The sequence below is a fragment of the Lissotriton vulgaris genome, chromosome 5, assembly GCF_964263255.1.
Source record: "Lissotriton vulgaris chromosome 5, aLisVul1.2, whole genome shotgun sequence".
Lineage (NCBI taxonomy): Eukaryota > Metazoa > Chordata > Amphibia > Caudata > Salamandridae > Lissotriton > Lissotriton vulgaris.
Window position 1 is genome coordinate 1,560,385,299 of NC_141693.1, and position 18,573 is coordinate 1,560,403,871.

Sequence of the window (18,573 nt, forward strand, 5' to 3'; positions counted from 1 at the left end):
CCTTTGGCATAAAATGTGGGTCTGTTCTCATCACCACCCTATTGTTTTGAATTTGTATGTAGGGTTCCTGTAGCGTTAACGCCTGCAGCTCGCTCTGTAGAGTCTCTCGTCATCTTGTTGTGCAGGCCCTCCTTTCTGCACCATAATGTGAACCTCTTCCATTTGGCCACGTAGCACTTACGTGTGCTTGGTCTTCTTGCCTCTCGAAGTTCCCTCAGGGTGCTCTCAGGTAGCTTTAGGTGTGCGAACTCTATGTCTTCAGGAGCCAGGCTGCGACTTTCTGGCTCTGGATGAAACACCTCTCCGTTTTGCATGGAGAGTAGGTCTTTCCTTCTCCCAAATGTGTGTGGTGCACTCTGTGTCATTTCCATAATCTGTGAATACCATGTCTGCCTGGCCCACTGGGGTGCGACCAGTATCAGGGTCATGTTGCTTGCCCTGCACTAGCTGAGTACCTTGTGTATCAGGGGAATCGGCGGAAAAGCGTAGGCAAACGTCTTTGACCAGCTTATCTATAGGGCATTCCCCAGGGACCCCTCCCCTGGTTGTCTCGATGCGAAGTGTTGGCATTTTGCATTCTGGTGTGTTGCAAACAGGTCTATTGACGTGTTCCCCACCTGTCGAACAGTTTCTTTGTTTCTTGTGCATTTAGCTCCCAGTCGTGTGAGGCCGATGTCTGTCTGCTGAGCCAGTCCGCTTCCACGTTGTCTTTTCCTGGCAGATGTATCGCCAGTAGATCTATTTTCCGTGGTATTGCCCATTTCCATATTTCCTTCGCCATGCCTGACAGCGGGGCTGATTGTGTTCCTCCCTGTTTGTTTAAGTAGAACATCGCTGTTGTGTTGTCCGTTGGATCAGCACTGTTTGATTGTACAACTTCGTCTGGAAGGCTTTCATAGCTAGGAGAACAGTATTTAGTACTTGATGTGCTTGACCGCATCCGCTTGTGTCCACAGGCCCCTCACTCGGAGTTTTTCCATGTGTGCTCCCCATCCCTTTTGGGATGCGTCCATGGTGATGGTCACTGTTGGTGTTGGTGGTGTTAGAAGCTTCCCCTTTGTTATGTTTCCTTTGTTCCACCATGATATCTCCTCGTGCACTGCGTGCGTTACAACCACTAGGTCCTCCCAACACCCTGTCGCTTGTGACCATTGGTCCTGCAGCCACTCCTGGAGTGGTCTCATGTGCAGTCGTACATTTGGTACTATGTGGATGCATGAGGCCATCATGCCCATCATTTTGCTCACCGTCTTCACTGTCAGAGCTTGCCCCTTCTGGTAGAGGTGCGCCTCCTTCAACTGTTCCATCGTTCTCTTCTCGCTGGGGGAACACCTTCCCCTGCACGGTGTTGATTTTTGCCCCCAAAAATATCTTGACCTGTTCTGGGTTTATCGAGGATTTTTTCCAGTGGATGGAGAAGCCCAGGGCCATCAGTGTGTCTGTCACTATTTGAGCGTGCTGTTTGTACGGGTTGTATGATTTTGCCTTTATTAGCAAGTCATCTAGGTAAGGGTATACGTGCATCCCTTCCCTCTTTAAGTGCACTGCGACTGCTGCCAGACACTTTGTGAATACCCTTGGTGCTGATTTTAGTCCGAAGGCCAATGCTGTGAATTGATAGTGATCTGAGTGGATTGCAAAACGTAGCAGATGTTTGTGCCGTCTGTTCATTGGGATGTGTAGGTAGGCATCCTTTAGGTCTATGGTGACCATGAAGTCCCCTGTTTGTATCTGTGGAAGTACTTCTTGCAGCGATGTCATTTTGAATTTTTGTGTCTTTATAAATTTGTTGAGGAACCTTAGGTCCAGGATGGGTCTCATTGTTTAGTCTACTTTTGGTACTGGAAGTACGTAGAGTGCACCCCCTTGTTCGTTTCCATGGGAGGTACAGGCTCGATAGTCTCCTTTAGTAGGAGTTCCTCTGCCTCCCTCTGAAGAAGCTCTAGTTCCTTCTTTGCTAGTGCTCTTTTCTTTGGTTTTCTGCTTGGTGGTGTCTTTTCTAACTCTATGCAGTACCCGTACTGTATTGTGTTGATGATCCATTTGTCTGCTGTAATTTTTCTCCACTCCTGGAGAAAACGTTTTAATCTTCCTCCCACTGGTGTTACGTGCTCGTGGTCTTTCGGTGCGGGACACTCCTGTTTTTTGTTTTTGTGCTCCACCCTTGGAGTTTTTTGTAGGGTGTGCACTATCAATGTGGCCGAGTCACTTAGAGGTGGTTTGCTGTCCACCCCTCCTGTTTCCACGTCCACTCGCCCTACCGCGAAAGGACTGGCCCCTATGTTGGTATTGCCACTGCTGTTTTTGTTGGCCTTGTTACGTATGGGTGTCACTTTGGTGGGAATGTTGGAAGGTCTGATGCGACGTTCCCGGTTGGTTTCGCCCTCTCCCGTGTGGTCTCCGTGACGGGGTCCCTCTCTTCGCTCCCCTGAATTGCAAGGCCCCCATGGATCTTGCGGTGTCATTATCCTTTTTGAGCTGTGAGATCTTGTCGTCCACTGGTGCTCCGAACAGAGTTTCACAGTTGAACTGAGTGTTCAGGATGTTGTGCTGCACCTCCGGTTTAAAGCCTGATATTCTGAGCCAGGCTTGTCTTCTTTCTGTGATGCCCAGCATCATAAGCCTGCTGGCCGTGTCTGCCCCGTCCAGTGCTGTTTTTAGGCAAGAGTTTGCCACGTCCTTCCCCTCCTCTACCAGGTTTGAAGCCCTTCGTTGGTATTCTTGAGGGAGGTGTTTCACCAACTGCCCCAGTTCCTCCATGATTTGGTAATGGTGTCTGTTGAGCAGTGCGTTTGAATTAGCCATGCGCCAGTGCATAGCGGCATTCCTTTCGATTTTTCTATCTGTTAGGTCCATCCTTCTGCTCGCTTTGTCAGGGGGTGGACCAGAAGTAGTTAGCACCTTGGCCCTTCTTCTTGCTGTTGCAGTGATGATGGAATCAGCAGCGACCGTCCCCTGTATTTAGGGTGGGTCCTTTGAGGAGTGCTTGTATTTTTTCTCCGTCCTTGGCGTGACGGGTTTACAAGTAGCAGGCTCCTTGAATGCTTCTCTTCCTTGCCCTTTGATGCTTTCAAGCATTGGCAGGTACTGGCTCCTAGTGTGCATAGGGAGTAGTGTTTCTACCTTCTTCCTCGAGCTTGACCCTGAACGCTGTTGCTGCGTTCTTGATGCATTCATTGTAAAGTCCAATGTCGTCTGGCGGTGAGGACCTCGCTGGATATGTGTCCACTCCCTCTTCTGGACTCTCACCTTCGATGTCCTGCCCCTCTACCTCCTGTGTATCAGAGTATGTCGATTCTTGGTACACCCACTGGTCGTCATCTCCCTCTTCTTCGTAATAGGGGGCATCATCTTCCTGATCTGCCAGATTTTCCAAGCTCTCAGACGCTGGTTCCTCGAATTCTTCCTCTTCTTCCTCGACCAAATGTACTACTGGTGACTTGGGCCTCGAAGGAATTGTGTAAGATTTCATTTTTTCTTCGAAATCTTTCTTTCGCTGCAGGATGTTCTCCATCTCTGCTTCGAGTCTCCTCTTCTTTCTTTCCATCTCCACAGCCTGGTCGGCGTAGAGTGGTTGTGCCGCTCTCTTTGGCGCGCTAGATGGCGTCGAGACTGGTCTTGAGTCTTTCGTCGTCGACTTCGAAGATGTTTTTGGAGTCGAGCGCTCCTTTTCTTGGACGCTTTTAGACTACTTTGGTCGCCGTCCCTCGGCGCCAGGGAGTCCTTCTGTGAGGATCCGCAGGGCCTGGATGTTGCTGCGGACGCCGAAGTTCTTGGCGTCTGCGCTTTTGGGGTTTTGCCCTCGTTTTTTCGAGAGTCTTGGGTAGACTGTCGAGAGTCTTTCGGGCCTTTTTGGGGCATAGAGTCTCCTACCTTTTCTGTAGTCTTCTTATTATCGGTCTCTACGACCGTGTAGCCGATGTCTTCTTCAGCGACTTAATCCTCCTCGTCGGTCGAGAGTCCCAGGTCTCGAAGGGACGGTGGTTGGCCCTTGCCCTGCATGGTGTAGTTTGCTATTCTTGGTCTCTCACTCGAAGGGTCTTTGGCGTGAATGCGGAGCAGGCGTTGCAGTCCTTGCTTCCGTGGTCGATCGGCAGGCTGAGGTTACACACTGGGTATTGGCCCTTTTGCGCGTACTTATGATGGCAGTTGCGGCAGAATTTGAATGGTGTGTTGTCCATGTCTTGCGTTCAGGGGGCCCCCTGATTTCGCATTCTCCTCTGGACGTCGAATTATGTTGAAATTTTCTTTCTTTTCGTCGTCCTTTCGATGGTGTAGTCTTCCTTAGTCTTCTCCAATGTTTTTCTCTCCAAAACTCGAGTCTTGCTTCTTCTTCTCTCCTAATCTCTGGAGCCCTCTCGGGAACGATCCAGACCCAACAGCGGAAAAAAGAATCTGAAGATGGTGCCCAAGGGTGGGAGCTTCCGCAGGAAGCATGCAGACGTCACAGGAAGGACACCCAAAGGTGGGACGTCGACACCCACCTGGGCTACAAAAAAAAAAACCCGACTACGATTCTGGACCCAACCACTAGACCGCGGAATAATGCACAGCATAGTGAGTCCAGAAAGATTCACGCTGTAAAAGTACACATCTTGAAGGTCCACTGAGCACATCCAATCGCCTTTCTTTAAGTGTTGGAAAATTTGATGGAGAGAGCATCAGAAATTTTTATTTTTTGATGTATTTGTTCAGAAACCGGAGATCTAATATGGGACTGAACTTGTTCGGCTGGTCTTTTTTCCGTACCAGGAAGTATCTTGAATAGATTCCTTTCCCTCTCTGCATTGGGGGGACCTCTTCTATCGCTTGTTTTTCAAAACGGGTCGACACTTCCTGACGCAGGAGGTCCAGATGATGTGGTCTGGATTTTACTGGAGGAGAGTCTTTTGGAGGCGTGCAAAAACGTAACACGTATCCATTGTCTAGTATATCTAACACCCATAGATCTTTCATTATTCTGCGCCACTCTTGAGCGTAGTGTGTTATACTTCTTCCCACTGGAGTGCGCAACGGTGCGGAAGGAAGCATTGACTCATTGCTTCCCCGCGGTCTTGGATGTGGAGAAGGATTGCTGCTGGTGTCCTCCTCTGACCCTTAAGGCATGTCAGCCCCGATATTGGGATTTCCCCTGCTTGCTCTGTGACCATTGAGGGGTTTGAACCCTCTGTTGGTTACCTTTACGATTATAGGGCCTGTAACGCTTCCTGAACTCTCTTTTTCTCAAGGCCCACCGCCTTCAAAGTGTTCAATTCTGCCTTCATTCTTCCCATCTCCTCGTCTGTATGGGCTCCAAACAGAGAGGTACAAGAGAACGGAAGTTTCATTATGGGTTGCTGTGCATCAGTCTTGAATACAGTGAGGGGTAACCAAGAGGAACGACGTGCACAAATGCAATGCACATCCGAATGTGCCGCCAGAGATACGCCAGCAGCTGCCGTGCTTCTTACTTGGTTGGACACCAGAGAACCTTCTTGAATAATTGCCGATAAGTCTTGCTGATCTTCCTTCGGAAGCTTATCTTTAAAGTGATCCAAAGAATCCGACAGGGATCTGTCATATCGCCTCAACAGGGCTGCAGCGTTGGAAACCTGTAGCGTTGAAGCCGCTGAAGCGCAGGCTTTCCTCCCCCAATAGTCTTGGGCTTTACTCTCCTTATCAGAAGGAATGGAGGAAGAAGATGGTACTGAGCGCGTTTTCTTAGCTGCTGCAATTATAACCGAATCAGGTGGAGGATCTGATCTCCGGAATAGAGGATCCGATGCAGCCGGCTTGTATTTCTTTAAGATAAGTGCAGGAGCCGCTTTTGCTGAAGCTGGTGCCTCATTCAGGAATTCACCTTTGCTACGTGGGTTGCTAAAGACTTCTGCTGCCTGTCCGTCCAGTTCGTCCGCTACCTTTCGCGACACCCGCTTCGCGGGTGCGGCTCAGCTGCTCCCTGAGGCCATTCCTCCCTGGTGTGAGCGACTCCGCAGTCGGCGGAGAGCACACGCACTCCCAGTAGAGGACGGCCCAGGTCGAGCCCTCAGGCGAGAGTTCACTGCGTGGAGCCTACCGGGGGACTGCGAGGACCAGCATCCTCAGCTTCACACAGCTGGTGCCTCTTCCCCCGGCGGCCACGCCCCCAACCTCCTCGTACTTTACTGGTCTAATTACTACCGCGGGGCGAAGACCGGGCAAAGAGCGGGCCGTTTGAGGCCGTTTGAGTACGTGAGAGCCCGGCCCGGGCCCCCCCTCTTTAATTGCCATATCTGTTCCTCTGTCCACACGGAACAATGTGTACCAGAGAAACCAGAAGTAAATCTACATTAGCTGCGGCAGGAGCTGCAAAGGGCCCCATTGACAACTATTTTGTTAAAGCCGGATCTCTGCTAATTGAAGAAATTGAGGTCCTGGAAAGAAGAATTTCCCAAGAAATAGACTGGGTTAGAAGATCTTCAATTGGGCCAATGGCTCAAGCTAGAACACCGGAGGGGAGGACCAAACTGATATCAAAAGAAAAGACTAATCCACCTAACCCAAATATCACCGACCCGGATTCAACAATCGAGGTCCCAAGTGATTTTGATGACTTGAGTATAATGGCCCTCCCAAACACCCAACTGCCACATCCATCACCTGTAATTCTACCCTTACCTCCTGATCCGAAAATTATGGTAGTCAACACCCAAGAGCCTAGCCTCGATAGAGATAGGGGGACCAGGGAAGGTGCCATACAAAAAAAAGAGGGGGGGCCCCTATCAAAGAAGCCAACAAGACAAAATCCCCAAAATCGAAATCTTCTAGGGGAAAAGGGGCAAAGGGAGGCATTACTGTTACTAACCGAGAAAAGCAGGGCATAACAACTACCCCCACAATCCATACTATAAAGGTACCAGCAATGGCTACAACCGCTACCCCAGCTGATAACTCCAATGACGATATCACACTGGAGGATATTGGTGTACTTCTTAAATCACTTTTGAGCCCTCTTGAAGCTCGACTGATCAAGATTGAGGCCAGGCTAGTTAATATATACAAATCCACTGTGCAACTAGCTGACTCAAAGAAACTTGACCCTATGCACCTAAAATAGCAAAAGGGGGTCCTGATCCAAAGCCCAAAAAGGGTACCGTATCCACAGCTGCAAAGAATAACCTACCCTCCATCGATGCACAAAATCCAGCGCCCACTTTAGTTAAAACTCCTCTACCCCCGCCCAACCCTAATTCCAACAAAGCACCACCACTAATGCCACAAACACAAACCGCTTTACCGACTACTACCCTATCACCCAAAGACACTGCTTCTACTCAGTCTAAATCCAAGGGTGATCAAACATTCACGGGAGAGAAACCCAACTACAACCGCAAACCTAAACCTGTCAATCTCCCACCAGAGGCTGCCCCTTGCACGTTAGTTTTGGCAGTGGTTCCGGAATTAAAACCCACAACAATAGAAACAATATCATCACTCAGGAATAAAGTAATCAGCTGGTTATCCACACACAGACCACTCCCGAGAGGAACAACCAGCGATATCTCTATGGTTAGGTGGGTTACATGGGTGGGATACTCCGGAAAATCAATAAGGGGAGACTGTATTTTGGTCACCTTCAGAGAACCGGGCACTGCTGCCTACATCTGTGCCTGGGACTCTGATGACCAAGCCAGCAATATCCAACCTCTCATTCTTTTATCCATCAAGTCCATATAACTTGGAGGATCAAAGATGGGGGCACCACCAAGATTTACTGGATGACTGGGGAAGTGGTCGAAGGGAGAGAAGCGATCCTCTTAATTATAGGGGAAGACCCACTGATCATTTCATGCAGTTTGAGGAGGATGAAGGCTGGGAAAACATCACAAGAAGGAGGGGCCGCGGGGGAGGATTTACAAGAGGTATTCAGGGCCCCTTAGAATGCATTATCCAGCCCATTTCCCTGTCTACAACAGATATAGCAGTCTGGAAATGGTGGACTGACGCATGGACAATGGGGGGTGTGAATGGACAGCTTTAGAAGAGACGGGGAACAGCCCACTCTCACTATCCACTCTGCTCGCAGGGACACAAAACCCTTTGGAATTAAATCTAGCTCCGGAGTCCTCTCCAGAGGCTCCAAATGCGACCCATACTGATCTAAGATTTGCACAGGCTCATTCACCCCCAATACAGGTGGTTACTCCGGAGATCAGGGAAGTTAACAATAACATCACTACAGGCTTATCCTCTACCAAACTATGCCCCTTAAACCTGGGTTCGTGGAATGTTGCGGGATTAGCCAGTAAGATTGACTCTCCTGACTGGGCCTCCTTTATCAATTCTAAAAACATTCTACTTTTTCAGGAGACCTGGGCACGTGAGGAAATCTTGCTTCAGGGTTTTGCAGCCCTCTCCAAACCTGCTAAGTGGGGGGGAAGGGGAAGGCCATCGGGAGGACTCGCAACATGGATAGCAACAGATTTAGGCTGCCAGGCTAACTACCTGGAAACAGATTCAGATGATATTTTGGCCGTCTTATTGGAGTGGCCAAATTCATCGAAATTGGTGGTTGTAAATATATATTCCAGGCCGGTACAAATGTCCAAGGAATCCAGCACCATAGAGCAACTCTCTGTGTTCCTTGACGGTATTCCCTGGGAACTTGCATGCCTGGTGGGAGGTGATCTAAATTCACAGTATGAACTACTATCAGGTCTACGTGATGGCCCCTCTCTTGAGGAAGACTTACGTTGGCGCGTACCTGTGACGGTGGCACCTCCCCCGAGAGCTTGGACCCCCCTGGCCTTGCAGATTACTGCCCTCACCCTAAACCAAGGATTAAGGGCCTGCAATGGTCGTTGTAAATCAGAAATACCTAGCACCTGTACTTATAATAAAACTGGCAGAGAATCGAGAATAGATTATATTCTCGTTAAACTATCCATGTGGCCACAAGTAGTCGATTTTAAAATCATCGAGAGAAGGGATAGTGACCATAATGCCCTGTAACTTTCCTACATCTCACCAGGGAACGAACCCACTACGCTCGGCACGGATAGTGACAAGTCTGGGCTCCTATTAGAAAATAACTGGAGGAAAGTCAGATGGGAGAAATTAGTCACTAGGGGAGACAGATTACCCAAACTATATGCAAGGATCATTCCGCACTTGGAGAAGGCCTTCCAGACAGGGAAAGAGGCGGAAGGGCCAGCTAATAGAGATAAGCTCGCTCATACACATGCTGAGCTAATCAATACCCTAGAGATAGATCTGTTCTCAAAGTCGGGAAAAAGATCAGGACCCCCAGCCAAGACGACCTGGTACAATGCTACATGCAGGGAATCTAAGATCCAACTGCTACTTGCCATCAAGAGTGGCACCAATAGGGAGGAAATCCAAGCCAGGAGAAGATCCTACAGGAAGCTCTTGGTAGATGCAAGGGCCGAATGGGACCAGGAATACTGGGAAAATCTCTCGAGGTCACTAACCACTCGAGACTCGCGTAAACTTTGGCGCCTGGTCTCAAACGGCACAGAGGATTTATCCTCAGCTATCGAGCCTAATATCGCTCCCAGCTCATGGCAGAGCCATTTTAAGGCACTGTACTCAGCAGAAGAAAGGTCTCCCAGCATCTCAAACAGCACGCCAGGCCTAGGCACATGTGGCGACCGCTTTACAGAAAAAGAGGTGAGGGCGGCCATAGCTGGGCTTTCCGCCGGAAAAGCCCCTGGTCTTGATGGGGTACCTGGGGACTTATTCAAGCAAGAACCAGGGATATGGGCCCCATACCTCACATTGATATTCAATGCCATCCTGGGGGGTATGGAGGTCCCGGATACTTGGCTGGGCGCAGAGGTAGTCCCAATTTACAAAAAGGGGTCCCCTCTGCTCCCAGCCAACTACCGGCCAATTAGTCTTATTGACATATCCCAGAAGATCTTTGGGAGACTGGTTCTGAATCGACTACAGGACTGGGTAGACGAGATGGGCATTCTGACTCCCTATCAGGCTGGATTCAGACAGGGAGTGTCCACAACAGACCAAATTTTTAGGTTGAACCTGCTATACTGGAGGACAGCTATAATCGAGGGCGGCACCCTGTATACAGTCTTTGTAGACTTGCGTGCCGCCTTTGATTTGGTACCAAGACTGAAGTTATGGAAAGTCTTGGAGGAGTTGAATGTCCCTGGAGATATTTTGGGTATCCTGATGAGATTGCACCATAACAACTATGCCCGCGTTAGGTGTGGCAGAGGAGGCAACTTAACCAAAAGGTTTCCCATTCGCAGAGGGGTAAGACAGGGTTGTGTGCTCGCACCGACCCTGTTTTGCCTCTTTGTGAACGGGATAGTGGACCACCTAACCAGGATTCCAAACACCGACGCCACAAAGCTGACTGGCAGCAGGGTGCCTGCAATCATGTTTGCAGATGACACCCTGCTGCTGTCCAAATCCCCTATGGGCATTCAACGTGTCTTGGACGGGTTCCTACAGTTCTGTTTAGATCGAGGACTGGAAATCAACCCTCAAAAGACTAAATACATGATCCTCAACCCGAAGCCGCATAATCGCTCCCCACCAAGGTTGGGAGAAGTCCAACTGGAGCGGGTGTACACAATCGAATACCTGGGGATCACTCTTAATGAACACCTAACGTGGTCTTCCCACCAGTCGAAAGTGAACATCAAACTGGCACACTTGGCGGGAGGCACTATGAGACTGGTGAACAAATCCCCCTTCCGTCCACTTAGCCCCATAATTCACATCTATAAAGTTCAAGCCCGGGGTGGTGTCACGTATGGGGGTGAGCTGTGGGGGCACATTCCATCATCCAAATTATTAACAACTGAAAACAAATTCTTGAGACAGATTGTTGCTCTCCCACAGAGTAGACCATTACTCCCGCTCAGACTGGATTTGGACATTCGACCCATAACGGATGAGCTGGGCCTAAAGCCCCTGACATTCTGGCGGCGTCTATGGAGTAGTCCAGACCTCTTAAATTATAGAGCTGAGCTGCAGGAATTTCTAGAGCTACCCAATGCCAAAACAATGCCATGGCTGATCTACATCAGGAGAACGCTGGAGGCAATTGGACTCTATGAACTATGGACAGAACCACTAAATATGTGTTCAAGGACCCAAAAAAAGGCACTGACGAGAGCTTATTACGATCACATGCTCCTTAGAGCCATGGACGGTGCACCGGAGGGGTCGCTGTCCAACAAGTTCATACAAACTAAAGATTCCTACCATCTCGAAAGTGTCCTAGATGCCATTTCTCCACAACTAACCAGGAAATTATTTCTCCAATGGAGATATGGAACCCTTCCCCTAGCATAGTTCACAGCATCCTGGTCTTCTCGTTACTCTTCAGAAATTTGCCCGGCTTGTGGACATTCAAAGGAGAATGACGTTCATGTTGTCTTCTTTTGCAAGGGGTACGAAAGGAGTAGGAAATACTGGTTAGTCCCCTTGCTCAGGAACTTGGGATTCAGAACTTTTCTACCCGCTTATAGAGTCCTAAAGACAGACCTATCCCCCACTCTAGTATTTGCTCTATCTAGATTTTTAACCTCGATGTGGCATGCTCGATGTCGCCGTGTAAAAATGATTTGTTAGGAAACCTGAAGTCTTGAGACAGTCCCAAAATTGTGTTACATTTTTAAACTCCAGCTTTTATCTTGATCACTAATGTTGTTTAATATGCTTTTTCAATTTTGTATTGAATTGAATGTATATCTTTTATGATCTTGTGATCGAAATAAAGATTAAAAGATTGATTGAATCTTCTCTCTGCCAGCCCATAGAGGTGAATCCTCTCTCTGGCCTTCAAAGTTCTTTTGGACAGGTGCTGGCAATGCTGGCAGGTGTGAGGATCATGATCAGAAGGCAAACATAAAATACAGACCGAGTAAGAGTCTGTTTTTGCCTTCTTTTTGTCACAAGAGGGGCAAGGATCAAAAAGGAAAGGCATTTCTGAGTGGAAAACAATGCACAAACCCTTCAAAAACAGTGGAAAAGTACAACACTCAAAAAATGTCAAAGTAAAAAGGTTTCACCTCAAAAGTGAGAGTAATTTCTGACAAAAATCAGAAAGAAGTAGAGCTGTATAGACCAGGGTCCTGTCAGAAGGAGCTGGAAAGAACAACTGACCTAACTGTGACCCCTGAGGCATGATGGGAGCTAGGGGTCATCATGGCTGCCTTAAAGGCACAGTGCCAGTTTATTGTTACTGTTTATGTGGGTTAGCTTTTCAGTTTTCTACACTGATGTTTCCTCTACAATGCAGCCTATGTGCTGACAATGTTTTCACTTTCCTTGCAGGATTACCTTTTCTGCTGTATAATAAAGCAGTTTTCAAAGGCTTTCTTTCTCCCTGCTTTATTGGAATGTATTTATGTGCAAAGACTTCTCTTGCAGCATTGTTGAGCATACCTAGGAAGGCTGCATTGTATGTTTTTATATATGTGTATATATATATATATATATATATATATATATATATATATATATATATACACACATATATGTAGAGCTACATATATGGTTTTCACATACATGATATGTGTTTCCGGGGTCCCGCGCATGGGCAGGAATATTCATGTGCTTATGACTTGGTTGAGATCCCTGGGAAGAGAACCATCATTATCCCACTCAACTAGTCAAAAGGAAACGCTTTGCGGATATAGGTCTTTTAGATGTAGCACGACAGCTTCAATACAGTGAAGTGCCTGTAAAATAATTCCTCTAGGATATAGCTTAAGAGCATGTAGGTCCTAAACCTATAAATTAATCACAGGACTCCTCCAGCCTCCAGAGCACTTGAATTAGTGATAGTGTGCTCCAGAGCATGGCAACCAATTACTGTGTCCCAGTTTATGGCCAGTAGAATTACTATTTGCAACACTATGCAAAGCCCATAAAGGCAGATTCTTTTAATTTACCAACACTTACTCAGACGAGCTGTGCCGCCCAAAAAATTTGCTACATATTTGTATGAGCCGTTTTATTGTAAGAAAGCAAGCGCCGGCCAAGACCTACCTCTGTCCCAGGGCCTGCCTTAAGCTAATCTCACACAAAGGGGGAGCGGTCTTCTCATTTACAAGCAGGCTCATAAACTAAGACAAAGTCTCAATGTCAAGAGTACAAAACATAATGCTCAGCCAATATATTTATATGGTCTTGATTCAAAATCAGAAATTGGTAAACAGGGTTTAAGGAGGGACACACTAACATCAACTTGCTTTGCTTTTCAGACACCGGCTCAAGAACAAGAAAGTGATTAGCAATATACTATACTAGGTACATCCTGCCAAGTCACCTCCTAGCTTAGCATTAATCTTTCAAAGATGAAATGGATTTTGGTCATGGAGGCAGTACATGATCAATGTTATAAATTAGGGCTATAGTGAGCTGACTAGTTATATGAGATCATTGATAAGGTGTTTAGTGATTTCAGAAGTCATATGGGAAGTTAAAAAAAAGATATACTTCAAAATAGAATAGCTGAATTGCCTCAACATTCTGACATTTTCTCTTCAGGGCAAATTTTAAAACATTACCCACATAAGCCAACACATCCAAAACAACAACCTTGGACAGGATTTTTTTTCTGCTGTCAGTTTACTGCACATAAAACGAACGTTTCAAATACATGCTAAAGATGCCAAAATCAATTACATTAACAAAAAATAACTTCTGCTACGGGACTTCATGGCATGGACAGCAAATGACATGACAATGCTAGCAACCCAAAAGTAAGAGGTCCTTAAAAGTCCCAAAATAGTAAGAACATGGCCACGTAGAAATAAGTTTTATTCAAACAGTAGCAATTTAGTTGATCTTAACACAAGAAAGATTTCGCATTGCAGAAATAAAGATCAAGAATGCATTACTGCATGATTTGTGGCCTATATCCTTTCTTACAAAGTGCTGGCTAAACCATGGTCCCGGAAAGAATTCTTATAGCATGTAAGAAATACACACAATAAAACACAAAGGCCGAAGAGTAGTCGCCTCACCTGAGGATGCAGGACAACTTTGAGGGGCACAGCTTGCCGCGGACCCTGCTGACCAGCAGGAGCGAGCATCACGGTCTGCGAAGAGCCCTGCTGGACAAGTTGGAACTTCTGTGGCTGCTGAGAAGAGTTCTGTGGTTGCTGCATCTGAAGCTGGATGGTCACCACCTTAGTAGGCTGACCCTGGGCATTCTTGGTCTGAGTCAGTGCAGCCAGCTGATTGCTCTGCAGCAGGATCTTGCCAGGCATGCCACCTAGCATCACTTGCCGTGGGCCTCCCTGCCCACCCTGGGGAGGCTGTTGCAGTACAAGGGTTATCCTCTTAGGCTCACCCTGTAAAGACAAAGAATTACAATATGAGTAAAAGAAATTAAACTAAGTTGTAACATCCAAGAAAATCAAGTGAACAAGGTCAGCAGAAAGAAATACTGTAAGCCTAAGGTGGGCACCCTATTAAACCCTCATTCACTTAAAAAGTTCTTCACAGTAGGTCTTTCATGCGTTACAAGTTTATTTTTTTATTTTAGAAGTTTTATATAGCGCTGACCTGACCGGATGGTATCTGAACACTTTACATCAGTTACAGAGCAGAACGAAACATAATGCAATAAAGCAGGAAATTCCGAATAAGAATAATAATAATGTCAATGATGAAGAGTTCCATTTCGGGGTCTTATTGACCCTGCGTCGGAGAGAAGTGAGGCGTCAACCTCAGCACTCCGACTGCTCCTATCGATTTACTATGGATCGATCGAGGAATAGGATTTTGAGCTAACTACTGAATTTAGCGAAGGAGGGAGTTGTTCTGATATAGGTGGGGGGGGGGGGGGGGGGGGGGTGGATAGAGTTCCAGATTTTGGGTGCATTTCCGGCGAAGGACCTGGCCGCGAATTTTTGTTTTCATGATTTCAAAGGGATAAGTAGGAGGGTGTTAGAGCTTCTGAGGTTCCTGGTCTGACCTGCTTTTTTGAGTCTGCCAGCCAGATAATCGGGTTTGACGGTGTGTAGGGCTTTGTGTGTGAGGCAGGCTGTTGTGAAATTCGCCCGCATTTCGACCGGTACCACTTGAGTTCTTTGAGTGCAGGTGAGATGTGATCAAATTTCTTCATTCCGGTGGCCATTCTGGCAGCCGCGTTGAGTGGTTTTCAGAGGAGCAAGATGTGCTGTAGCTAATCCAGAGAGGACTGCATTTCCATAGTCTAATCTTGATAGCACTAAGGATTGGTTGGCTCATTTGAGATCTTTGGGCGGAATGAAAGGTTTCATTTTGTTCAGTAGCTTCAGGTTGAGGAAGGCGCTCTTAGCAGACTTCTTAATGTGTTTGGTCATGTCCAGTTTTGGGTCTAGCATGATGCCTAATGATTTAACAGTCAGCCAGGGTGCGGCTCCCATTGAGCGCATCAACAGCTTTTAACCAATCGGCAATTTGTATGTTCTCTTCTTTGTTCGATGCGAGTAGTAGTTCGGTTTTGTCCGGATTCAGTTTTAAGTGGTTACTTGACAGCCAAAGTTGCACTTCCCTCAGTATGTCCATAAGTCTTTTAATGTCTTTAACAGAGGAGATTTCCAAGTAAATTTGAGTATCATCAGCATATAAGTGGAAGGGAATGTTAGCTTTTTTGAGTAGGGTGGTGAGGGGTTCCATGTAAATGTTGAAGAGTTGAGGGGACAGCACTGACCCTTTGGGAACTCCCTATTGACTGGGTGAAGGTCGGACTCAAAGCTTTTGATTTTGGTTCTCTGGGAGCGAATGTGTAGGAATGAGGAGAACCATTTGAGCACCACCTCGTCTAGTCCGGCCTTTTGTTCGAGAGCCTTGATAAGAAGTTTGTGATCTACTGTGTCAAATACTGCCCATAGGTCTAGGAGAATGAGGAGGCAACATTGGTCTGAGTCAAGTGATTTGTGGATATCATCAATGATGTTGAGGATCGCGGTTTCTGTGCTGCAGCCTTTCCTAAATCTCGACTGATGGGAGTCAAGGAGATTGATACTGTCCAAGTGTTGGGTTAATTGTTGGGAGCACACATCTTTCTAGGATTTTGGAAAGAAGAGGAAGGTTGAAAACGGGTCGGAAGTTATTCAAATCGTTTATATCCAGGCCAGTTTTTTTCAGCAGTGGGGAAACTTGTCCCACTTAGAGGCAGTCTGGAACGATTAAGCTTTTTAGCGAACGGTTCATAATCTTGCACCAGAGTGGGGCTAAGGAGAGTTTCAGCTTTTTGGTCAGTTGCGCGGGTAGAGGGTCTAGGACGTGAGATGAAGACTTGGCGGTGGAGATCAGTTTGACTATCTCCTCTTCTGGGATGGAAGAGTGACCAGGGTTTAGTGTGGGGTAAGGGAGCGCTACCAAACACCCCAGATGGGCTGCTATTGGAAAGGGGGGCACTATTGATGTCCAGTGAGCGCTCGATCTTGGAAATCTCGTCAATAAAGAAGTTGGTGAAGTTGTCGCCAAGTTTGATGTCTGATGATATTAAAGAGCTCCTTGGGTCTGCTTTTTGCGCTATCCAGTGATTACAGAAAATATATATATATATATATATTGCGCTCAACAACTCCAAGCAAATCCAAGGAATGAAAAGACAGCACTCGGGGGGTACCTTTTCCGCAAAGTAGTTTATTAACTACAAGCTAGCCCACAGACACGTTTCGGCGATTTGCCTTCGTCAGTGTGTGTGTTCACACATACAAACCGGTGCATATATTAGCATTCACAGTGTACAAGGGTTACACCTCTTTAGTCGACATCGACAGAGGACAAGAAACCTCCCCACTAATGTGGGTTCCATCTTGTAACAGTAAAGATACACCGTGTACATTCTCATTGATCATATTACACAATAAGGGCCAGATGCATCAAAGGGTTTTGCCCATTCTGTGTCAATGGGAAAAAGTGTTCATGCATATGGCCCTATGCATATTAAACCTACGGATAGGTAAAGTCGCTTAGTGGGAGGTATATAGAGATAATGTGCTACATTTACACTGTTTATATATATATATAATTTCTTCCTGCTTCTCCAGGCACGGCACGCAGGACACAGACCACCACACAGCTCGTCCAATACACAAGGTCAGTTTATTATCACCTTGATTTTCTCTCTGGCATGACGCGTTTCGGGTAAGAGATACCCTTGATCACACACACACATATATATATACACATAGTATTAATAAAAAAATACAATATATTTACCATAAGATAGCGAGACGGTTAAATTTACTATTACCACTCCAGTGAGTGCAACAGTAGAAAAAACATTGGATTGCGTAGCAGTAAACAGTACTATTCCCACTCCAGTGAGTGCAACAGTAGGGAAACTAAATACTTCATATATAAATACAAATAATAAACATTAATACAAATTAATTTAAACAATTAACAATGTTATATAATATATTACCTAAAAAAACAAATCAAAATTATTTTAATAAATACCCAATACAAATTATTTACCAATTAACAATACATTAATTAACAATTTATCATGAATAAAAAAATTAGATCAAAAAATAAAAATTTAAAAAATTTAATTACTTACAATTATATTACTTCCCACCCTATTCCCCTATAAACCCACAACAGAAAATAAATTAATAAGAGTTACAATTATCAATTAATCAATTATTTAACATTAACAATAATCTTTTCATTAATTATCAATTAATAATTAATTAACAATTCATTCAAAATAAATACAAATAAATACATTAAAATATTTAATTATAATTAAATTACTTCCCACCCTATTCCCCTCTAATCCCACAACCCACTACAGAAAATAAATTAATAAGAGTAACATAATTATCAATTAATCAATTATTTAAAATTAACAATAATTTTTTCATTAATTATCAATTAATAATTAACAATTAATTCAGAATAAATAAATTAAAATATTTAATTATAATTAAATTACTTCCCACCCTATTCCCCTCTAATCCCACAACCCGCTACAGAAAATAAATGGCTACAATTAACAATTATGAAATCAATTAAAATTAATTACCAATTATATTTTAATTACCAATTAACAAATAATTCAAAATAAATACCAAGTAAACATATTTAATTAATTATAATTAAATACTTCCCACCCTAATCCCCTATAAATCCACAACCCGCTACAGAAAATAAATTACTAAAATTAATATATTTATCATTTAATCAATTAAAAATAATTACCAATTATATTTTAATTACCAATTAACAATTAAAAATTAAAAATTAATTCAAAATAAATACCAATAAATAGAACATATTTAATTAATTATAATTAAATTACTTCCCACCCTATTCCCCTACAAACCCGCTACAGAATTATATTATGCAACTATTAAAAATATTATTAACTTACTTACCTCAAATTCGATATTTTTGTTGTCTATATTCTGTCCATTCGATATTTTTGTATTCTATATTCTGTCCATTCGATATTTTTGATTCAATATTAATGTTATTCTATTCGATATAAATACTATTCTATATTTTGGTAGTCTATATTCTGTCTATTCGATATCATGTCTATTCTATATTTTTTACTCAATATTATTGCTACTCGTTATTAAAAACTCGATATTTTGACTG

At 45.0% G+C, this 18,573-nt stretch overlaps 1 protein-coding gene across 1 annotated transcript in view; it reads right to left on the minus strand.

Moving 5' to 3' along the window:
* CHD8 (chromodomain helicase DNA binding protein 8) overlaps positions 1-18,573 on the minus strand; it is a 911,220-nt gene that overhangs the window by 770,351 nt on the left and 122,296 nt on the right. Inside the window, exon 3 of the mRNA XM_086919771.1 lies at positions 13,986-14,315. Coding sequence (XP_086775897.1) covers positions 13,986-14,315 — 330 coding nt within the window. The remainder of the gene's footprint in view (positions 1-13,985; positions 14,316-18,573) is intronic.